General features: G+C 47.6%; 1 protein-coding gene across 3 annotated transcripts in view; it reads right to left on the bottom strand.

Annotated features, from left to right (window-relative positions):
* The window catches only part of Kcc (solute carrier family 12 member kcc), a 76,134-nt gene extending 56,226 nt beyond the window's left edge, over window positions 1-19,908 (bottom strand). For all 3 annotated transcript variants that reach the window (XR_013493871.1, XR_013493872.1, XM_078178568.1), the window contains exon 1: window positions 19,031-19,908. Coding sequence is in view for 1 of the 3 variants with exons in the window: in XM_078178568.1 (XP_078034694.1) it covers window positions 19,031-19,103 (73 nt within the window). In the remaining 2 variants the exon portion in view is untranslated. The remainder of the gene's footprint in view (window positions 1-19,030) is intronic.
* Window positions 19,909-20,273: the final 365 nt, after the last annotated feature.

Below are 20,273 nucleotides of genomic sequence, written 5' to 3' on the forward strand. Positions count from 1 at the left end.
GAATATTAAATTCCCAGTTCATAATTAAATACGCTCTGCTCGCATACACCCACACACACACACACAATTCTCTTTCTCGCTGTTTTTGTTTTATTTCGTTCCCTCGTTTTTTTTCGCCCCGCTACTAAAAATTCCTTATCCGCTTCGTTCCGGTCGCCATCGGGGAGATGCGCAGCGATCTTTAAATCCTGCGATAACAATCCCGCGAAACGGGGAAGGCCGCGGCGGTGACGCGTTAAAGAATGTTCGTTTTATTAATGCACGCTCGGATTGTTCAACGGCGCGCGGATATATTCACCGCCTAACGAGAATCAAGAAATGCGAACGACCCGCAACCTGGAACAATTGTTCTTTAATGCGGCGTCTCCGTGATCACGGTCTCAATATTTTGTGCTGGTTGCAGGGAGGGTGGGGAGACTTAATAATTTTTTTATGTGCAGGTGTACGTTCAATATCTATAATTTAATAATGATATTTTTAAATACTGTAAGGGCTATATTTAAATATTTTGAAATATTTTGAAATACTGTAAGGGCTATTTTTAAACATTTCTAAATATTTTTAAATATTCTAAAGGTTATTTTTAAATATCGTAAAATTATTCTAAGGACACAGTAATCAATGATTGGGTAAAAACATTGCCCTTCCTAACCTAAGAAAAATGTCTCCCCGGAATATAAAATTCCGCTTAGAGTCCTCGCGAAGAATTTCACGGGTGTTTGTCCGCCAGTATGGCTGGCAGCGTTACGGAGTGGCAGGCTCGTTGAAAATCAGTAACTCGAAAATTTGCCAGGTGATATTAGCCTTTCGGGGGGACGGAGGGTGGGAGAGAGAGGGAGAGAGAGAGACAGAGCCGGCGCTCTGTTTCGGGGCTGACGTACCGGAAGAGGAACTGGAAGCTCTCCCGGAGGGCTGGAGTCGAAATTGCTTTCGGATACAGAGGCAATATCGCCGGTACACGAAACTTAGGGGTATCCCCGTCGGATTCCCGAGTTTACTTTACGTGTAATGCAGGAATATCTCGATAACGCCGCGCGCGCGCGCTCGCGCTCGCGAGCAAAGCGAAGCTTTATGGAGATCAGAAGCTCCGGAGACCAGACACGGTTTTTCCACGGTCTCGTCTCGGATCCGCAAACTTCCCGCCGGCAATTTGTACCCTTGGAGAATTATCGTAACCCTTCTCTGCCTAAACTGTGAAAATTAGGCCGGAACGTCAGCGAAGTTAGCGACGAGCGTGCTCGACGTCACAGAAAATAATTATCATTTCTTCGCGTTCAATTCCATAGCCATTAAAATTAAAATCTTGACATAATTTCGTTGCGATAAAATATTAATATTTTTAGTATTACTTTGTTACGAGTATGCTCGGTATAACAGGAATTATTAGCAATTTTTTATGGCGAGCATACTCGTCGCAACATTAATTATTGCCACGAAATCCAGACAAACATATTCCGAATGAATAAAATCTTATTAAATTTAAAAAGATTTCACAAGAGCGCCGTGTTGAAATAAAGTACAAAGCAGATCGCGCCTATACGGTGAAATTACGGTAATTCGCGCGTTATTCAAAGGGAGTGCAACAGCTTAGAACGCCGGGGCTTCCAGCGACGGTGGCGCGCGACTAAAGCGAAAATTTCAGAAGGGCGGAAATTGCAAAAATTCCACGGACGCGTTTTTAAATAATTTTTGCTCGTTCGCCGAACTCCGGCGATTCGCAGCGACGAGGGAAAAGTGGCCGGGTTTTGGCTCCGGTGTTTCTCGGTGAATTACCCCCACCCCCGGCGATGTACTCGTTAAACGCGGAAAGGAAAAAAGCTTTTTCAGTTGACACGGCTCGCTGAAATTCATATTGAACGTTCCTCTCTCCCTTCCCCCTCCTTTAACATTCCGCGGCTTTCCGCGCCCGATGCAAGTATAATTCCATGTTTGCGCGAAACAAAGGGAAATTCCGGGCATGAAATTTTAATGCAGCGCGCGGCGGTGGTGGTGGAGGGGGGCCGTGTAAACGCGGCCTTTTTTCCCGGCGAGTGCCCGCGGGATTTATGGGCTATTTATGGGGAATTCGCGGGGGCGACACCGTCGCACGCTGCCGCGAAACATTTATTTCCTTGGACAGAATCGGCCGAAATTGATCGCCGACATTTTCTGCCGTGGCTGCCGCGGAATCGTTAATAAGGAGGGTTTTATGCGTTCGCGAGACGAATGTTAACGCGAAATACGAGAACGTCGCGAGAATAAAAGGACGTGTTATTTCTAACCGATCAGAACTATTAGAAGAGATATGTTTTTAGTCGACTATCATTGATTGAAATTGACGGTGAATATTTTTATTTCACTGCCTTTTTAAAATCATTTACTGAAAATAGAACGAACAGCTGTAATACAAAATTTCGAAGTCCGACCAATTACGTCGAAGAAAATGCGCGTCTCGTTTGCCCGTATTTCTCGGCGACGAACAATTATCCGTTCGTAAAGCAACGGCCTCCGGCGATGAACGGCCGAACCTCTCCGAGCGGTGAAATCCAGACGGTTGAATCACCCTGATGCGATCGCGATCGCCTGGAAAGCCGCCTCAAACCGCTTTAAACGATCCCGTCGCGCGTTCCGCGTCGCGCCTGTGTGAAAACAATAACGGCGTAATTGGGCCAATAATAAAATAATTGTTAGCGCTTGGGTGTTGCGTACGAGCCGGGGTCTCCCCCCTCCTCCCCCTCCTCCTCCTCGCGTCGCGTCGGCGAACGCATCCACACGGATTGTCCTGTTCTGTCTCGCTTACGCAAGCTGCGCCCCGACGAGAGGCGACGCCTCCTCGACAAACAAGTCCTGAGAGACGCGCTAATGCCGACGGAGAGGCTTCGTCATCGCTAATTAACGCGTCCACCGCCGCGCCGACGACCTCGACGATTTCTCAAAATTCAAACGCGATAATGCGTTTCGACGCCATCGCTCACATACCACTAAAAGCAGCTATTACTTTTCTGGTTCGTTCAATTTGTAGGAGGGACGTTTCAACCCTTTGTTTTGTGTTCGAATGCAAAATAATTTTTCATTCGTACTGAAAAATTATTTATAATTTTTTTTAATACTATCAATGGTACTGGCATTTGATAAGACCCGGTGCATTTTATGCGAAATCGAGTCTTCTGACTCGCAAGACAGTTATCTTAAACAGAAGAAGCTGTAATAATGTGAAAATTACTTTGGAAGGTGGTATGATCATTTTTAATTAGCCCTCCAGTGGAGTTGCCATTAAGTACCATATTTCGACGTAGACTTGTTTAAACTGGGCTAAATAACTCTTTCATACGATACAGTGGATATTTTAGTAAACGATGATTGAAACAACTTTTACAAATGTTTGTTATTCAATTTTTAAATCTTTTATCTGAAATCATATTTGAAATACAAATTCACCTTTCCGTATATACAGGTTGGACGGAAACGGTAATTTGTCATCTTAAGGAGAGCTGTCGTTCGAAGACACGGGTCCGCCCCGCAGAGCGATAGTTTCGACCGTCGAGAGAGCTCGGTCTCGGTGGATCGAGCAAGGCGATTGAAATTGCATTCGAAACGGAGATGATCGTGAACTACAATGGCAGCCGGATCGAGCGGTCTCAATCGAGTGTCATATTCGAAAACAGAGCGAGCAGATTGAAATTACACATAAATCATCCCCACCTCGGTTTAAACGAGCCGCGGACGGCGGGAAACACGCGGACGATTGCAGCGGCGAGCGCACCCATCGGCCTTGAACAATAGTCCGATCTTCGCCGCAACAACCGCAGCTGATAGGTAGATCGCGGCTGAACAGATTAGACGACGCTATTTTCAGCACGTTTCGTTCGCGCGCGGTCCCTGAACAAAAGAAAAAAAAAAAGAAAGAAAAAAAAGAGCGCCCGACAGACGCGGACGGCGGAAGGTCGCAAACTCTGCGAAACGAGGTGTCCATTGACCCTTTGACTTCTCGATTGATCGTCGGCCGCTGCTCGATCGGACGCGTGGCCGCGGAAAAGCGCGCGGCGGTCCCCTTTGATGTCTCTCGGGCACGCCGCGCCGCCGCCGCGCCGCCCCGAAACCGTGGCCCCGCGCGCGTCCGCAACGCGCTCCGGATCGATGCGTTTCCATCCAGCGAACGAACGCGAACGTGGGAAACGCCTGGAACGCAAATAGTTTTCGCGGAAGGCGTGAAACAGCGGCGGTTGCCGCCGCTAAACTGGCAGCGCATTGCCAGGATTGTTCGCCAGCTGCCGACTCTGCGAATTTTCCGCGGCCAACGGCACGAATCTTCTGGCTGCGGAGCGAGCCGATTCCGCGGGCAAATTGCTTCAATTTTTGGTGATACGTTTCGGTGTAGAATGGTAGATGCTGATATTATAGTATACAGTATTGGAGTGTTCCATTTTCTTCCTTTTTTAATAGATAGAGTAAGAAATCGATTTGGGATTTTGTGCATTAAATACAGAGCTAATAAGAGAGAATTCCATCAATATCTACCCAACCTAAATTACCTCATCAATCCATTACCTATTTAATAATTTCGCTCATTTTAAATAGCACTTGCAATCGCTCAGAATTTTCCAAATTGAATTTTAGAAAATTAAAGAAAAACATTTCTCTTCGACGCAAAGTACCATAGTCTGTTCGTAACTTTCTACAATAGCGTAAATCGCGTAGAAATGGAAAGTCGGCTCATTGGAGGTCGCGGAGGATGCAACGAGGACCCAGGAGTTCCGCATCGAAGAAGATGCATTTTTATCGAGCCGCAAAAAAATTGCTGCGACGCGAAGGAGCGGATGAGACGACGAGGCCTTTCCGACAAATAGAATAGGAGACCCGGCAGAGGCTGTTCCCGCGGCGCGACAGTGCTCGCTCGCCGGACAGTTGTGGGAAAGATCGTTCCACCGAGGAGCCCGCGCGTCAATTGACATTTGTTCCCCGGGATACGTCACGAATTCCCGAGGAGCACCGACTGCCTCTCTCTCTCTCTCTCTCTTTTCCCCCGTCCCCCGCGGACGGAGGGACGCGTATTAATATCTGAATTACGCCAACCGGCGCGGCGTGGCCGCAGCCGTGCCCGTACTTTTCTCTCGTTCCGGTCGCTCATCCTCGGCGACGATAAAATTAAAAATATAGCCGGCCGTGTGTATCGTGTATCGCCAGAAATATCCGCGAAACGACGGAGAGGTATCAGGGTGTCCCACGATTTTCTTATCTTGTCGCGATTGGGATTTTCGACGCGACGGATTTAATTCAATTTGGGCGCTCGATTAAAAAGGCTGGTTTCACTGGTGGTTCACTCGTGCTATCTCGCTCATTATCAAAAGCATTCGATGCAAAGGGTTACCCAGCGCGGTTCGCTGAACTCGATGCTCTCGCCTCGCTGCTTTGCCTCAATTTCAACTGTCCGTCGCCGCGCGCGCGTATAAACTTCTTCCCTTTTAAATTCTAGGCATTTCACTGTGCCTGAGCTGTGCTGCTCCTCTCCTCCTCGTTCAGATTATATTACTAATTAAATTGCGGTGCTTTTCCCTGCCGAGCTCTGCTTTTCCCAATGCTTCAAAGAGCGCGCCGCTGTTTCTCGTTTCACGCAGTTATCACTCCTCTTTCCTGTCACTTTGCGCAGCCTTCATATTTCTTCCATCGCTGTGGACAGGGCAATTATTTATATTATTCATATATATAATATCAATATCGGCGTCGATATTCAGAAATTTTCTCTGCGATACGACGCTCGAAATTTTGAAGAATTAAATAATTATATTGAGCATGTAATATTTAATTTTTATGTTTTTTTCTTAATGAATGTCCTAGGGTAATTTGAAGCAATTTTGCCATTTGCGAAAAAATTGAATTCGAGGCTTCGTTTACTAATTGCCAACTAAATACTGCGCAATACTTCCTAAGCACGCGTCTCTCGATTTTCTTGACCGCCGTCGAACGAATTCGGCTCCGAACGAATTCGGCTCCGAACGAATTCAGCTCCGAACGAATTCGGCTCCGAACGACTCGAGCTGCGTGCAACAGAGGACAACAGCCAACGCTGGACAAACAAGGGTGGATTATCGGCGGGTAGTATTTCATCAGCGACGCGCCAGTGTATTTCATAGAATGTTTTGGCGTAGATACACGGCCGCGCACGGTTATAGCGAATAGTTATGGTCGGCGATCGTACACGGTCTACCACTTCGGCCGCTCGATTTACGAGGGGGCGCGCGCGGCGCGTTCGCGTAAAATTTTAGGGAAACGTATACCAGTCGCCATGAATGATGAACAACACGGATAGAGAGGGAGAGAGAGAGAGAGAGGGTGGTGCTCTAGGTTCGCCGGAGGAACGATCAGAAAATCGCGCGAAATGGAACGCGAGCCAGCAACCCCGGGGGAAGTGGAACGAAGGGAAGAAGAGGGCAGGCAGCGCCGGCGAATGGACGCGGGGGGATGAAACTGGAGGACGAGAGAGTCAGAGAGAGAGAGTAAGAGAGAGAAGAGACGGAGAGGGAGAGAGAGAAAAAGAGATTGGTGTCAAGTGTTCCGCTTGCACAGATATTGGGAATCAAGGTTGCCGATTTACGCCGCGATCGATAGACCACGCTCTCGTCCGCGATCTATTACGGAATGACCAATTCGGGGCGGCCCGACGGACTGAACCACCCCCCGGTTCTTATTAACCCCACCTGGTTTTCTGCGCGATTAATAACGTTTTTATTAACCCTAAAACGACCCCTTTAAATTATTCGGTATCGACAAGATTTCCAGCGATTTAAAATAATATCTCGATAATTAATATATTACTATTTAAAATATAAAAATGTGTTTTGTATCGAATATATGTACCGCTAGTTTTTCACCCAATTAATAAACCTATGATAACTAGAAATAAATCTGTGATAGCTAGAAATAAAGTCGGAAATCAACCGAGCGAAGGATTCCGGTGAAATTTCAGGTTAAGAGACCGCCGGAGGGTTGATATCGAGAAATAGTTTAGAGATCGGCGTTCCCGAGCGTACAGCGAGGAGGAGCCAAAGCAAGAGAGAGAGAGAGAGGCTGGCGTGTCTGTCGTCTCGCGAGAGAAGCTCAATGGGGCTCGCCGCGCGCGCGATTCGTATATTTGGTGACCGGCGAACAAAGGGAGTTGCCGGGTCGGGTTCTCCGTGGAGCTTCTCGCAACAATTTTCCCGGGCGAACCCGACCGGCGACCCAGATACCACTCCCTCCCCTCTCTCTCTCTCTCTCGTTCTCTCCAAAGTCGCGCAGAAAACCCGGCGCGATCGCGCGCGACTGCCACGCGACGCCACTTGCGCTTTTTTCTTTTTTGTTCGCCGCTCGAGCCGCGCGACTGGAAGATCGCCCGGTGGACAAAGGAAACGGCGCGCGGACTTCCCCCGACGGAGTAGATCCCGAAATAATCTAGGCCGTGACTAAATAAACCAACGCCGGATACGCCGTATTCGCGAGCGGGAAGAAAAATCAAAGCGGCGCGGGAGGAGAGAGCCGCGTTACACGCTCCAGACCCGCGAGAACCGCCGCGCGGTGGTCTTCCGGCTGGGAGAAATTATTTTAGCCTCGCTTCGAGGCTCGGATTTATGGTTTAGCACTTCGTTGGAATCGTCGCGACGATGCGATATTACCTGCTACGATGTTACGTCTCTGAAAACATTGGCGAATTTTTTCCGTGATCGAATACATCGTAGATTTAAGGTTCGAAGCTTCCTCTTTGCAACGAGCACTTATAATATAGCGCACGATTTTTTTCTAGTCACTTTATCGAACAGAGAGACAAATTCGAGCTCGATAAATAGACTAATGAAAATCGTATATATCTTATAATCCAAAAATCGTATAGCAATTTTTAAGTAGTCGTTCCAGAGAGGAGACTTCGATCTTCTACTGTCAATAAAGCGATCGTCCGGGGAAAAATTAACGGAACACGTTGTTGCAGGTAGTACTTCGGGAGGATTGCAGAAATTCGACGCTGAGTCAACAGACCTAGCCCAGTTAGCTTCAGCGAGGTTGAGTGTCGAACGTGTTTTCTTTCTCATTGTCGACCGGGAAGGCTCGGAATAGAACCGAGCCGGAACAGAAGGACGCACAATGATTCCGCTGCTAGGAATTACCGTTAATTAACGACGAGCAGCCGGTTAACGAACGTCGCGATTTTTCTACGTTCGACGGACTTTCTCCGGTCTCCTCGTTCTCTGTTCCATTTCCTCCTCGCTTCGATACACTTTTCTCGAGACGATTTTAGCGCGTCTTAAAGAAATTCTGATTTTTAGAATCGATAGACTATGACATGGAATAATTGTTCAGACTGTCTTTACTTTTATACTGTTCAGCTTGTGAAAGCTGTCTCTAAATATTCAAACAAGTGAAAGTTGATTGGCAAAAGATCCGGTGAATAAGCTCGATGCTGCAGTATTTTCTATTTTAATTCATTTAACCCTTTGCACTCGAAGCCATTTTAACTGCAAACGTGAAATAATTTTCCTGGCCTATAGTATTTCTATAGCAGTTTTATTTGTACGAAATTGATTCCTGCAACTCTTAGCAACAGTTTCAGTAATCAACAATTATTTAAATCTGAGCTCGATCGTTATAAAAATTATTTTGCAATTTATGTGCCCATCCTTTATCTAGTATAACTCAGTTTCCATTGAAAATTAACCCCTTTCCAGTGTTTCATCCATGCTTCGGACGCACCGTCTAAAAGACTAGATGTACGAATACTTTTTCGACACAACAGAAAGTTGAACGAACGAGTTGACCGTTCCGCCGGCCGGTAGATCAATGTTTGTCGGGGCAGAGTTCGCTACAACGTTCCCGACGAAAGCCCTCAGTCTCGCAGGATCCTCGAGATGTTTCTTACAGACAGTGGCCCGGGGCGGCGCGGCTGCTGCGCGCGCGATTAACAGTCGACAGAAGCCGGAAAGAGGAGGCGGCGGAAGACGCCCTGATGAAGGGACAAGGATGCTAGGTGACCTAACGAGAGAAATCTCTCTCTCTCTCTCTCTCCCCTTTAGCGCGAAGAAAAACAGAGGCAAGTTTTCGCCAGTCCTCTCGCTGCCGGATCCGCGCAGATGGCATTGTGTACACGCCGAGGGGATATGTATTATGCATACGCGCGTCTGCTCGTTGGACGTATGACGGCCCGCGTGTGTCTGTGTCGACCGGCGTGCTATCGCGCGGCGCGCGGCGCGCGACGCGGCCGTACACAGAGAGACGGGGGTTTCGCCGGGCCTGGCAAACCGCCAGCCCGGAGATCCGGGCCTCTCTCTCTCTCCCTCTCTCTCTCTGTTTATCAACAGAGAATTATGCTAACGGGGCCGCCGATCGCGTGTTGCCGGCCCGCCATTTGCGTAACGCGCTCCACCGCGGACGCGGCAAACTATTTCGAGGGTCGCCTCCGCCTCTCTGGTTCTTTGACCTTGGCGTCCCGCGCCGTCCATCCACGTGCTCGACCCTTTTATTCCAGTTGGAACTGTCAATTTCAGGATTTCATCATCAACCCTTAATCAATTTATTCGCTTTGACCGTAACTGGCTAGTTAAATTGTTATTTCCTAAAGCGAAGTAACAGCCGTAAATTCGCATCCAAAGCAGCGGTCCCAAAGACAATTTTCCGCATTCGTCGCCTGAACGCCGCGAAATCCGGTGAATCGATTCGTCTCCCGGCGTGCCAACGATCCCGTATCTTTCTCGAGCGATCGAGCATGTAATCACGATTCGAGAACACCCAAGCGAGCGTTTGAACGCATCCACCGGCGCTCCCGAGAGGCTATCACGAGCCGCTTTTGACCGACCGCTATAATTAATTTGAACTCTGTTCCCGTGGCAGGGAAACGGCCCGGTGAACGGGACGGGGGGGCGAGCGAGCGCGTGGCGCACGGGCTACTTCGGAGCCCCTGGAGTTCATCGTTTAATCCATAACCCGTATATACACTGGCACCGCGCGGTCCCACGGCGTCTACACGGTTAAACCACTTTGTCCGCATCCCCCTGGCGCGAGTTCCCGAGTCTAATGAGTCGGAGGAACGAACCGGGCGACGACGATCGACCTTGTTCCCCGTCTCGTTTCGCCATTGTGCTTCTCGCGTGCGTCTTCGATGCGTTCTTCCGCGACGGATCCATTGTCTCCGGCCTGGACAATCAGTTGTTGCCACAGCTGTTGCGGCGGAATTTTAACTTTTTATTTCTCTTCTTGAATGGAATTTGCTGCTTTCGCTTTGAAAGAGTTCGTTTTTCGATCACCTCGCGCAGAGAGATTTTATTAATTAATTTAATAAAGCCTTGCAACCCTTATCCCATCGAGTTTATAGTTTTTAAAATTATTTCAAACTATTATTACAACAATTCTGAGATAAAACAAAGTCAATTCCATGAAAGAAAAGCCTCGCCGTTTTCGAATTGAAATTAGAGGTCCGAGAGAGTCGAACAAAGGGCGCGCGATAAGGAAAATCGATGGACCGAGCCCGGGATGCTTAGGCTTGTGATAACGGAAGAATGATTACATCCGGCCCGCTAATGACAGAGCGGCGTAATAGATAGGATTGTTTAGACGCGGTGTATTGTGAATCGCAACGAGAAGCCGGTGAGAGGCGAGCCCCCGACAAAGCAAGGGGTTTTCTACCCCTAGCCCGGAGCTACGCGCTCCAGTTTCGCTCGTCTGAGGGCGCCACGTCTCTCGCCTGACACCCCGACAAAGGGTGCAATATATTGCGCGAAACTGTTTCTATTTAGACTGCGACATAAGCGAAAGAAGAAAACGGGGGCTGATTGTAGCCGGCGCGATGACAAATATCCCCAGTGAAATTTCAATCTCGCCCGCGCTCTTTCCGCGCCGTTTTCGCCGCTGACCGGGGAGAAGGGGACGCGCGTGTGGCGAATTTCGAATTCTCGGCGGGGTGGCGAGTTTGTTAGACTGGTATCGCGATTGGGAAAACAACGCGGAAAGGGTTGAACAAACGTGGAAGCGATCGCGCGAGGATTCGCGTAAAAAAGAAAAATATTCGCGACCCCTTATGTACGCTTAATATATTTTACTATATTCGTTTAAAATATTTAAATATATCATTTAAGTTCGCAGTGAAATGTATAACTTGATCATAAAATTTAAACATTTAATGGAGCATGTTTAAGTTAAAAATGTAACATAGCACGTACAGTTTAATTAAATCAATGATTAAATATATAATTTCTGAATCTACATAATTTACAATTTAAAGTTAAACATTTCTTTCTCAAAGAAGCAAGATACAAGGTAAATATCTTTTACAATTATTGCACCAGTCTCGCAATATTCGAATAAATTTGTCGGGCTCGTCTCTCTGTTCGGTTGCTAAGAGAAAATGATTGCCGCCATGCAAGAATATTCGCGGTGAATGCGCTCGTCAGCCGAAGCAACACTTCGCGCGCTCTGAAACCATAACGCGCTTGAAACTTTCACCCCCCACGGCGTGCATCATCCAGGTAAGTTTTAATAACACTCTACCCACGGTGAACCTATTCCACAACCCCCTCCTCCGCTCTTCCATTACGTTTCAATGCGATTCCTCTTCCATCGCGCTCAAATTATTCCCAGTCTAATTTCCAGTGTACCATTTTACATTGATACAAACACCGTACATGCTGCGGAGGTATTGATACTTTTTAAAAAAAATTAACTCCTCCCTTTAATTCTGTTACATGTTTCCACTTGACAAATTCTAATAACGGTGATTGTACAGTACTTGTATTATTTATAATATTATATTACAATATAATGTTACTGTTATTATCTTCATTATTAATATTATATATTATTAGTATTATAATATAATATTGTTCGTAGCATAAAAATTTTTTGGAAGCGTGTTTTCAAAATACAAATGATCGAATTCGTTTATTTCATCCCTTAGGCGCGAGCAAAGCACATCGAGCACAGTACAGCGTATCAAATAGTTTAACGACCAATATCGCGAATTAATTATTCCCGAGGTTCCGTGTCGCGTGTCGGAAGAACCTCGGCCGCGGGGTGCAGTCACCCTTCGAAGAAAAGCGGTCGTGCGGCCAGCGAGACTCTCCGGACGTCTGGGCCGACGCGGTTTTTATCAAGGGTTAATAAACCAGTATTAATTTCGTCCCGGGGAAATTAACAAGCTCGTTAGAGCGACGCGGTATTACACGTTGCCACTGGTTTTCCACGCCACCTAACCGTGACGTTCGTCGACAGACAACGCGAAGAAGGGCCGCCTCGTACGGAGGGCGAGACAGGGTTGCCGCGGCACAGGGTAGAAGGGGGTTCATCGGTGAGAGAGGGGGGGGATAGTTGATGCACAAGTCCGGCACGTGCACGATCGCAGACACTGTATACGGGGCGAAATACACAACGCGCTGGTAGGGTGGGGTTGCATGATTATCGACCCCTCGGTGCCTCGGCTTTTGTAGCAGGGATGCAGCTGCCCCTTTCACCCTCCCCCCTCCCCGACGCCCTGAACCGTTGGGTTTCTCTCGTCGACGAACTTCAGCCTTCGACCGGCTAGAGGGACCACGAGTGGTTCTCATTGCGAGACCGTCGAGGAAAAAAATTAGAGGATCCTCGCCTCTGCGGCTCTATCGAAAGGGGGTTGGACATGGCGGGGGTGGGGGGATCGAAGTGTTTAGGCGACGATGCTGAGGGAGACAGTGGGATCGAGGGGAAAAAAAGGGTACTTTTTTTAGCGGCTGTCGGATTCTTAGGACCGAGATTGGGACTACGGGTGGTTCTCAATCAAGAGAATCTAGAGAGAGAAAGAACAGGGACGTATCGAAAGCGAGCGAACCTGCGATTTAATAGGGTGCTGGAAATTATTCGACACTTCTTGCAATTGCTACTCGTCTTTTAGTATATTTTACTTCTGACAATATCGTACAACTTTTTATAAAATATGTAAATCGTTAATTATGTGTAATAGTTATCTTTGTTCTTGTAATTTTTTGTATACGTTTGTGTAGTACAATCACGTGTACCGAGATGATTTTGACCACCGCGTCTTTTTACTTTGGTACAGTCCGAATATATTTAATAAAAGGTTAAATCTTTTCTTAATTGAGAAAAAAATCATTTCATCCCCTTCGGTAGAAGTAAAGGACGGTGTTCAAGAAACCCTCGAAAAGTAGAAGAAGTTGATTTTCCAAAAAGAATTAATTCCAGCGATTGTCGGGTAAATTAAAAACAATTCGATGACGGGGGTGAAAATCGGGGTACCGCAAGGGTCGTCGAAGATAGAGCGAGGAGTAGATGGATGGAATCAGTGGGAATAGCTTCTTTAACTATCCGCCGTTTGCAGAGAACGAGGTAGCTTAGGGTTGAACGAGTGGTTCTCATGCGAGCCGGGGAAAAAAAAATGGGAGAAAATCCAAGGGTTGGAGAGATCGAGTTGCCGTAGCAGCTGTCGAACATAATGTACAGAATTACGGAAAAGTGGTGATCGGAATGGAGAAAGAATCGGTGAAAATAAAATCTCCTGGAATTTATCGCTTGCTCCTAACGAGGCAGCTCGTTAACTCTAAACGAGAGTCTAAAAATGACTGTGAAAAAAGTACTGCACCGTAAGGATTATAACACGGAATTTATTCAAATTTTTCGTAATTTTTATAATAGCCGTGCGTCTATACGAAAAAAAATTTTACAGCATTCTTAGTGGGAGAAGCATATCGATTTTCATTATTATGGAATAAAAAGATTGTTCGACCGATAGTGGTAAATTTAATTATAATGACGGTAAATTTAATTGATAAAAATGGGAGAATGAGAAAAAGAATTGTCAAGCGGCGTGTTAAAATTATTCAAAGAAGAAATTCATTGTCTTTTAGGTTCTATTTTTATTTTTAGTCTATTTTTCTCTCATATCTCAGGAAGCCTCGTTACGCTCTCTTTACAATACACTTCTGGGACACCCTAATACATCTACCCCTACACCTGCCCTTGATCCGAATTTGCCACGCATTCTTCTCCAGTTCTCCGATGGAAGTTTCCTCCGTTTCCACGAAACCGTATGATGGATTCCGCTCGACAGGCGTCTACGCTCTTTGCCGTTCGCAGGGCTCAGACGTTCCTCATTGTGTGCACGCGAGCGGCGCTCGAATTTTCGAGATCGTGTCTGTCGAGCGGGGGCCGGCACCGTTGATCTATAGATTCTGCAACGTGCGCGGGAAACGATCAACGGATCACTTGTGTGTGAACCGCGGCGGAAGGGAGCAGATAGTCACGCGAGCATCGGCTCTCGACGGCCATCCTCGCCCCGGCCATTGTTGCACCCGCGCGCCGATATTCAGAGCAGCCGCTCCAAAAATAAAGTATCGATGTAACGTGGCAATTGTCAAGGTCGGCCACCTTGATTCCACCCGGACCGCGGAGATTTGATTGGATCAGTGTTTCTCAACCCTCCGGAGAACCGTTGATCCTTCTGCTGGAATATATCTGTTCCGACACGATTAAAATAGTCAATCACTATACCTAGGCCAATAAATAGCCTATGATAAAATAAATAATCCTGGAAATAATATGCAACAAAGAATGCTCTCTTCGAGCTGTTCCCAAGAATAAAACTAATTGTTTTAGTGGTGCAGAAGATGGAACAATTATTATATGTAACAAATTTATATTACACCTTCTATATTATATTTTTCTATATTTATATGTTAAATTTATTTTCCGCAAAGTTCCCAAGATTTCGCCTGAAACTCCCGGAGGAGCATAGAACGTCGCCGTTAAGTGTTCCCGAAGATTTCGACCGCAGCACGCTCTCCCGCCGATAACTTAGTCATGAATGCACGAAAGTCGCGGTTCGGTTATCAATATTCAAGTCCCGTAGCAGAGCGCGCGGACGAGCCTTCGGACCTTCCATTTCTTGCGCTCTATTATTAACGGCGGCAAAGTAAACGGCGCAGACTTACGACGCGCGCGCGCGCGCGCGCGTGCCCGGCACTCTCTCGTACCTTGTAGCCTAAATGATTAACGACAAAGTAAATGCACGATACACACCGCGGGACGAGGAACTTCTATTCCGTCGAATCAATTATGAACCGGCTATGACGGAGCTGAACGGCGAAACGATTATTTATCAGCCGGGCCGTGGAACAGAGGGGTCGAAGCGGGCGAGGGTTAATCGCGGCGATCTCTACCGAATTAATCTCGTTTACCGCGAAGAACGGAATCTCGCGAGAACGGATTCTCGCGTGTCCGAGGCGGAATAAATTAGCGGGCGAGGGTCGAGACACGAATCCGAATATAACGAGATGCACGCGTCGCCGGCCGTCGCTCCTCGACGCGCCGTACTCCTGGTAATATCGGCCCTTGCATCCGTTGTACACTGCGCGACAAAATGATTGAACAAAGATCCGCTGCTTAGTATTGAAAAATAAACTATTCGAATTAGTCTTTGGCACTTTGCTACCGACTTCGTGCATTAAATAAGAATACTGTTTATATAGCAAAACTCTTTCTCTACATTATTGGTTTCGAGGAACACGAAAAATCCTGGGGTGTCCTATCATTTTGTCGTGTAGCACGAGCCATCGTTGACCCAGAAACGAAACTCCGGATGGCGACGGTCGGCGCGCGACACGCGTTCATTACAACTGTTTTTCATTTACCTCCGCGAGGGAGGCCAGACCCCGTCAACCTCGAAAAGCTCGCGCGCGTTCCGCGCACGTGATAAATATCCGGAGTGAAGCCGGTATTCCCGCTGATCCCTTCTCTTATTTGCTCCCCTGGTCGTTTTTCATCTTTCTCGAATAATGCCAGCACTCTCTCTCTCTCTCTCGTTTCTCGCGTTATTCCTTACAATTCCACCGATCTCGTTTACTATCGTTTACGATCCGTTCCAAAGGGCAGCCTCCCTCCCTCCTCCCACAGTCTCTCCGGGTTACCCTCAGCTACCCTCGTAATATATCGATTCCACCCTCCGAATTCTCCTTTATATTTTTCTCTCCGCGAATGTGGCAGGCGTGTCTTGTTACGAGCAGACGAGGAATGTCAAGGAGGAAACATTCGGCTGATTTATTTCCCTTTGTTCTGGCTGTTATCTTTCTTCTCAGTGTGTAACGCTATCCTCGGCCTCTCTGGTGTGATATAGTCTTCGCGCGAGAAAGACGCAGCTTCGTGTATACGTTCCCCCTCTTATCGGTGCCCCACTGCCGCGGCTTTTGGTCCCCGTTAGCCGAATCCTCGAAGTCGGTCGCCTGGCAACCGATAGCTGCAGTAGTGGGGGAGCTAGTAGGAAGGGGAACATGTAACGCAAAGTTGCCTTCTTATCGCGCGAAGACTATACTGATCGTAGCCAGTGTATCGTACAGAGGCGATTTTTGGATGAAATCGTAAACTGTTGCATAAACTGAGCATTGTACATAGTTTGTTAATTATCAGAATTATACTAGCGCATAATTGGTCATTCGAAAACGTAGGCTTCACTTGTCCTTTTCAATCATTATTTCGTGACAATTTATGAGTACTTTGGATAGCGACGTCTCTCTTCCTTTTCTTAATGAAACAGATGACACAGAAAAACATATCAGGTCGGAAGAAATTACTAAAACAATGCAAACAGCACTCGCCTACATACATACTAGAAACTAAAAGGTTTAACGTGTTCTGATAACGGTGAACCGCGATATCGAACGCTCGACTAATCGCGGTTGTTGTTAACATTACCACGAAAGAACAGACATTATAATAGACCTGTAATTGTTCTACGATGAATTCCGAAGAATCGAAACTGAATAAAACTCGAAATGAAATGGAAATATTTCGATGATGCAGCACGTAGGCAGAAGACAGCAATTTGGTCGATTCGAGGCGTCGAAGTCGATCGAGGCGAGCCGACAGAGAAGAGAAGGATAGCCTGGCGAGGTAGAAGGTGAAGCCGCAAATGTTGCCGAGTCAGCGTGAAAAATTCTAGAAGTCGGTAACGGGACGCCGACGTTTACCAAACGCCCTCGCGACGATATCGGGACGCGCGCGGTGGTCTTCCTTTCGCGGAAAACGGTGTTACGTTGCCGACCCGTCCGGTCCGTTCGCGGCGTTCGCCGATCGTCGGGCAACGTAACGGCACGGCGCGCGATCTTGTCGCGCGATCGACGACGACGCACCGGGTGGCGCGACGGGTCGCGATTTATACGATCGACGGCGTGATTTATGCGCGACGGTGGCCGATCCGCGATGTGCAAAAACAGCGACGACCTACGACACTTGGAAAGAAAACAGCCTTGAGCCAGAGAAAAAACGCGAGTCGTAATGTTCTTAGATTCGAATTGAACAAATTTATATTAATAAATATTTGAAAAATCCGTAGAAGTTCAGCTGCGTATAACGCATGTGTCTCCACTTCATCTACATAAAATGCACTAAATTACAGAAAATATAAAAATACCGAAGTTGAGAAAAGCTATTTTCATTTTCGGCTACAAAGGGTTAAGCCTGTTCAGCTGTCGCTATAAATGTGAAAAATTGCTAAGAACAGTGTGAGCACGTTGTTCAACAAGGAGCAATATTTGGCGAAATTGAGGAAGGGTTAATACTTGATTTACGAGTGGGGGCCGAGTTCGGAGGATGCGTTCGCCCGTGTGTGGGTGACACGGCGGCGTTGATGGGAACGAATCGACTGGCTCCGTTAATTGATTACTTTCGCCGGGCTAAACTGGAAGCCCATTACGCCGCCTCCTGGTATCGGGCCTCCGCGAGGATCGATCGACCTTGACGGGAAAACCTTTAATTCCGCAGGCCTATTCTAGCCCAGGCCTTCCGAAGCGGGAGCGTGCGATGCAGTGGGAAAGAAGGGGTCTGGTCCCGCTGAGCAACAGCTCTTTGTTGCCAACCCTTCCGCAGAGGCCTGGCGCTTTCAGTGACCAAATCTTATAAAAATTCTTTTAAAACGTAGCATGATCATTTTTAGAGGCGCCTCAGAGTCGTCATTCGACCGCAAAGGGTTAACCCGAGCTATGCCTTTGTTTCGTTATTGTAGAAATGGATGTTCACCCGTATATATTAAAATAAATTAAATTAAATTTGAATTTAAATTTGAATGTAAATTAAAGATACTACAAACGCTTGAGTTCAGAACGGCAAAGATAAGCGAGAAAGGGTTTCTGCTTAAAATTCATGAAATTCTAATCGCAATGCGTGCGACAACCCTACCGCACAATAATCCCTCTCACTATACTTCTCAGAATATCTGACTTCGTAAAACATAGACGGAACACTGCTGCTGACACTCTAGAAGTTTAAAAAAAAACAGAGAGATATCGACCGTCGTCTCGCCGAATAATAACAGACTCCGCGTAAACACGTGGGGGCACGACACCCCTAATAACACGCGCTCGGCTTTCCACGCGATAAAAATCTAAGCCCGAGTATATTACAACAAAGGTCTCGGCGTGTTCGCTCGTCTCTGCGCCGCTGTCAACAGCCGCGTGAAATCGGCTTTTATACCGTAATGATAGTTTATTTTGACTCGAAACGTTCGACACTCGAAATCAAGGGAAACGCTGTAAGCTCGCCTCTATGCTGTAACAATGATTCGGTGTACTAATCTCCGCAGCACTATCTACGCTTTCACACTTAGCTTTTCTGGCATAATGGAAATAATTACAGTTATTTTAAACACGTGCCAGAAGAGGTGCATAAAAGTATTTGAACGGAAGAGTTAATGATTATTTCAATCGAACGATTCAGATTTTGATCTAAAAAGTCTCTAAAAAGTCTTTTGACTTTATTCCACACGTGTTCAATGGCGTGGACACGTGTGGAATATTATACAATATCCACTCATTAACTATTTCACTGGTCCCGTAAAAACGTTATATATTGTTGAATTATTTTCTGCTTTCACTTATGCAATCTCAGGATTCACCCCTTGTTATCTATATAATATGATTTCAAACGCTTCAGCTTAACATATAAATACATATTTTATTAGTTGAATGGTAGAACACTTTCGTGTACGAACTGTACGGTCGATCCTCGATCAGCTGATCGCCCAAGGAAAACATGTAAAAGCAGGGCGACCGTCGGGACTCACCGTAATCCATCGACTGTTGCTGTTGCTGCGCAAACTGCGCACTATTGGCCGGCGTGACTCGGAACCGTTCCATGCTGCTCGGGCTGTCGTACCACCACTGTCAACACCTTGTAACACCACTGGCCACCGATAGAAACAACCGGGTGTTGTGCAGCATGCACCTCGACGCGGCGACGATCGGGTGCGGGTGGCTTCCGGAGGTGTTCTTACTCGCGGCGTTCGCCAGGTAAACAAAAGCGACGGGGACACCGGGGCAACGACGGGCGCACTCGCGTCTGCTATCGGCGAACCGCGTTCTCCATTCGCCGATACGGGACGACGTAGGCCACGGGCTCTCTGCCCGGTGATTTTTTGCTCCGCTGACGACAACCACTGTGCGGGGACCACGGGAGGAATCGGCGAGGGAGAGGGGGGCGCAAGGACTACGGTACGGAAACCGAAACAAAGAAGCACGTGGGACGGTGCCGGCGCGTGGTTTTCGCGCTCTGTATGGGCGCGCGGGACGGAGAAGGTGACCGAGTCTCTTCCGAATGGTCTCTTTGGCTTATCGCGCACACAAAGGCGTCTGTTGGCGCCGAGTGAGAGTGGTTTGCGTGTGCTCGGAAGAAGCACCGGTCTGCTATCTCTCTCTCTCTCTTTCTCTCTCTCTGCTTGCCGACACACGTGACTTTGATCGCTGCGAACCGACTTCTCTCTCTCTCTCTCTCTTTCTTTCTTTCTCTCCTCGTCACCTGGAATAGGTACGCGGCTGGGGGGCTCTAACGTCTCCGAGAACAGGTCCGCGTGACACACGAGACACGAGAGACGAAACGAAAGCGCGGCGCTCGCTACTGCTCGCTACCGTGGCCGCTGCCTTTGGGAACTGCCGGCTGCGCTGTCACTAGCACTGCTCGTGGCTTCGGCCCGATCGGCCGTTTTATATGTATTTGAGCCGGCACGTGGCTGTGTGCACGACCGAGCCGCACGCGTCTCTGTGTGTGCGCGACCATACGCCAGGGGGCCCCGCGATACGACGCTTCTGCCTATGACTCTGCCTTCTGCCAGACGGCCATAGGCGCCGCTTCTACGATCGACGCGCCACGCAGTGCTTCCTATACAGTGGACAATATCCAAAAAAACAGTCCAATAGTCATCGCTGTGCACAGCACGAAATATTTACAAACATACCTTGAGCTTTGACACTATTATGACCGGTCGTTCGACTTTAAACATACCTGTTTAGCAAGGTAAATAAGTTTACTGA

Source organism: Augochlora pura, chromosome 4, assembly GCF_028453695.1.
Source record: "Augochlora pura isolate Apur16 chromosome 4, APUR_v2.2.1, whole genome shotgun sequence".
Lineage (NCBI taxonomy): Eukaryota > Metazoa > Arthropoda > Insecta > Hymenoptera > Halictidae > Augochlora > Augochlora pura.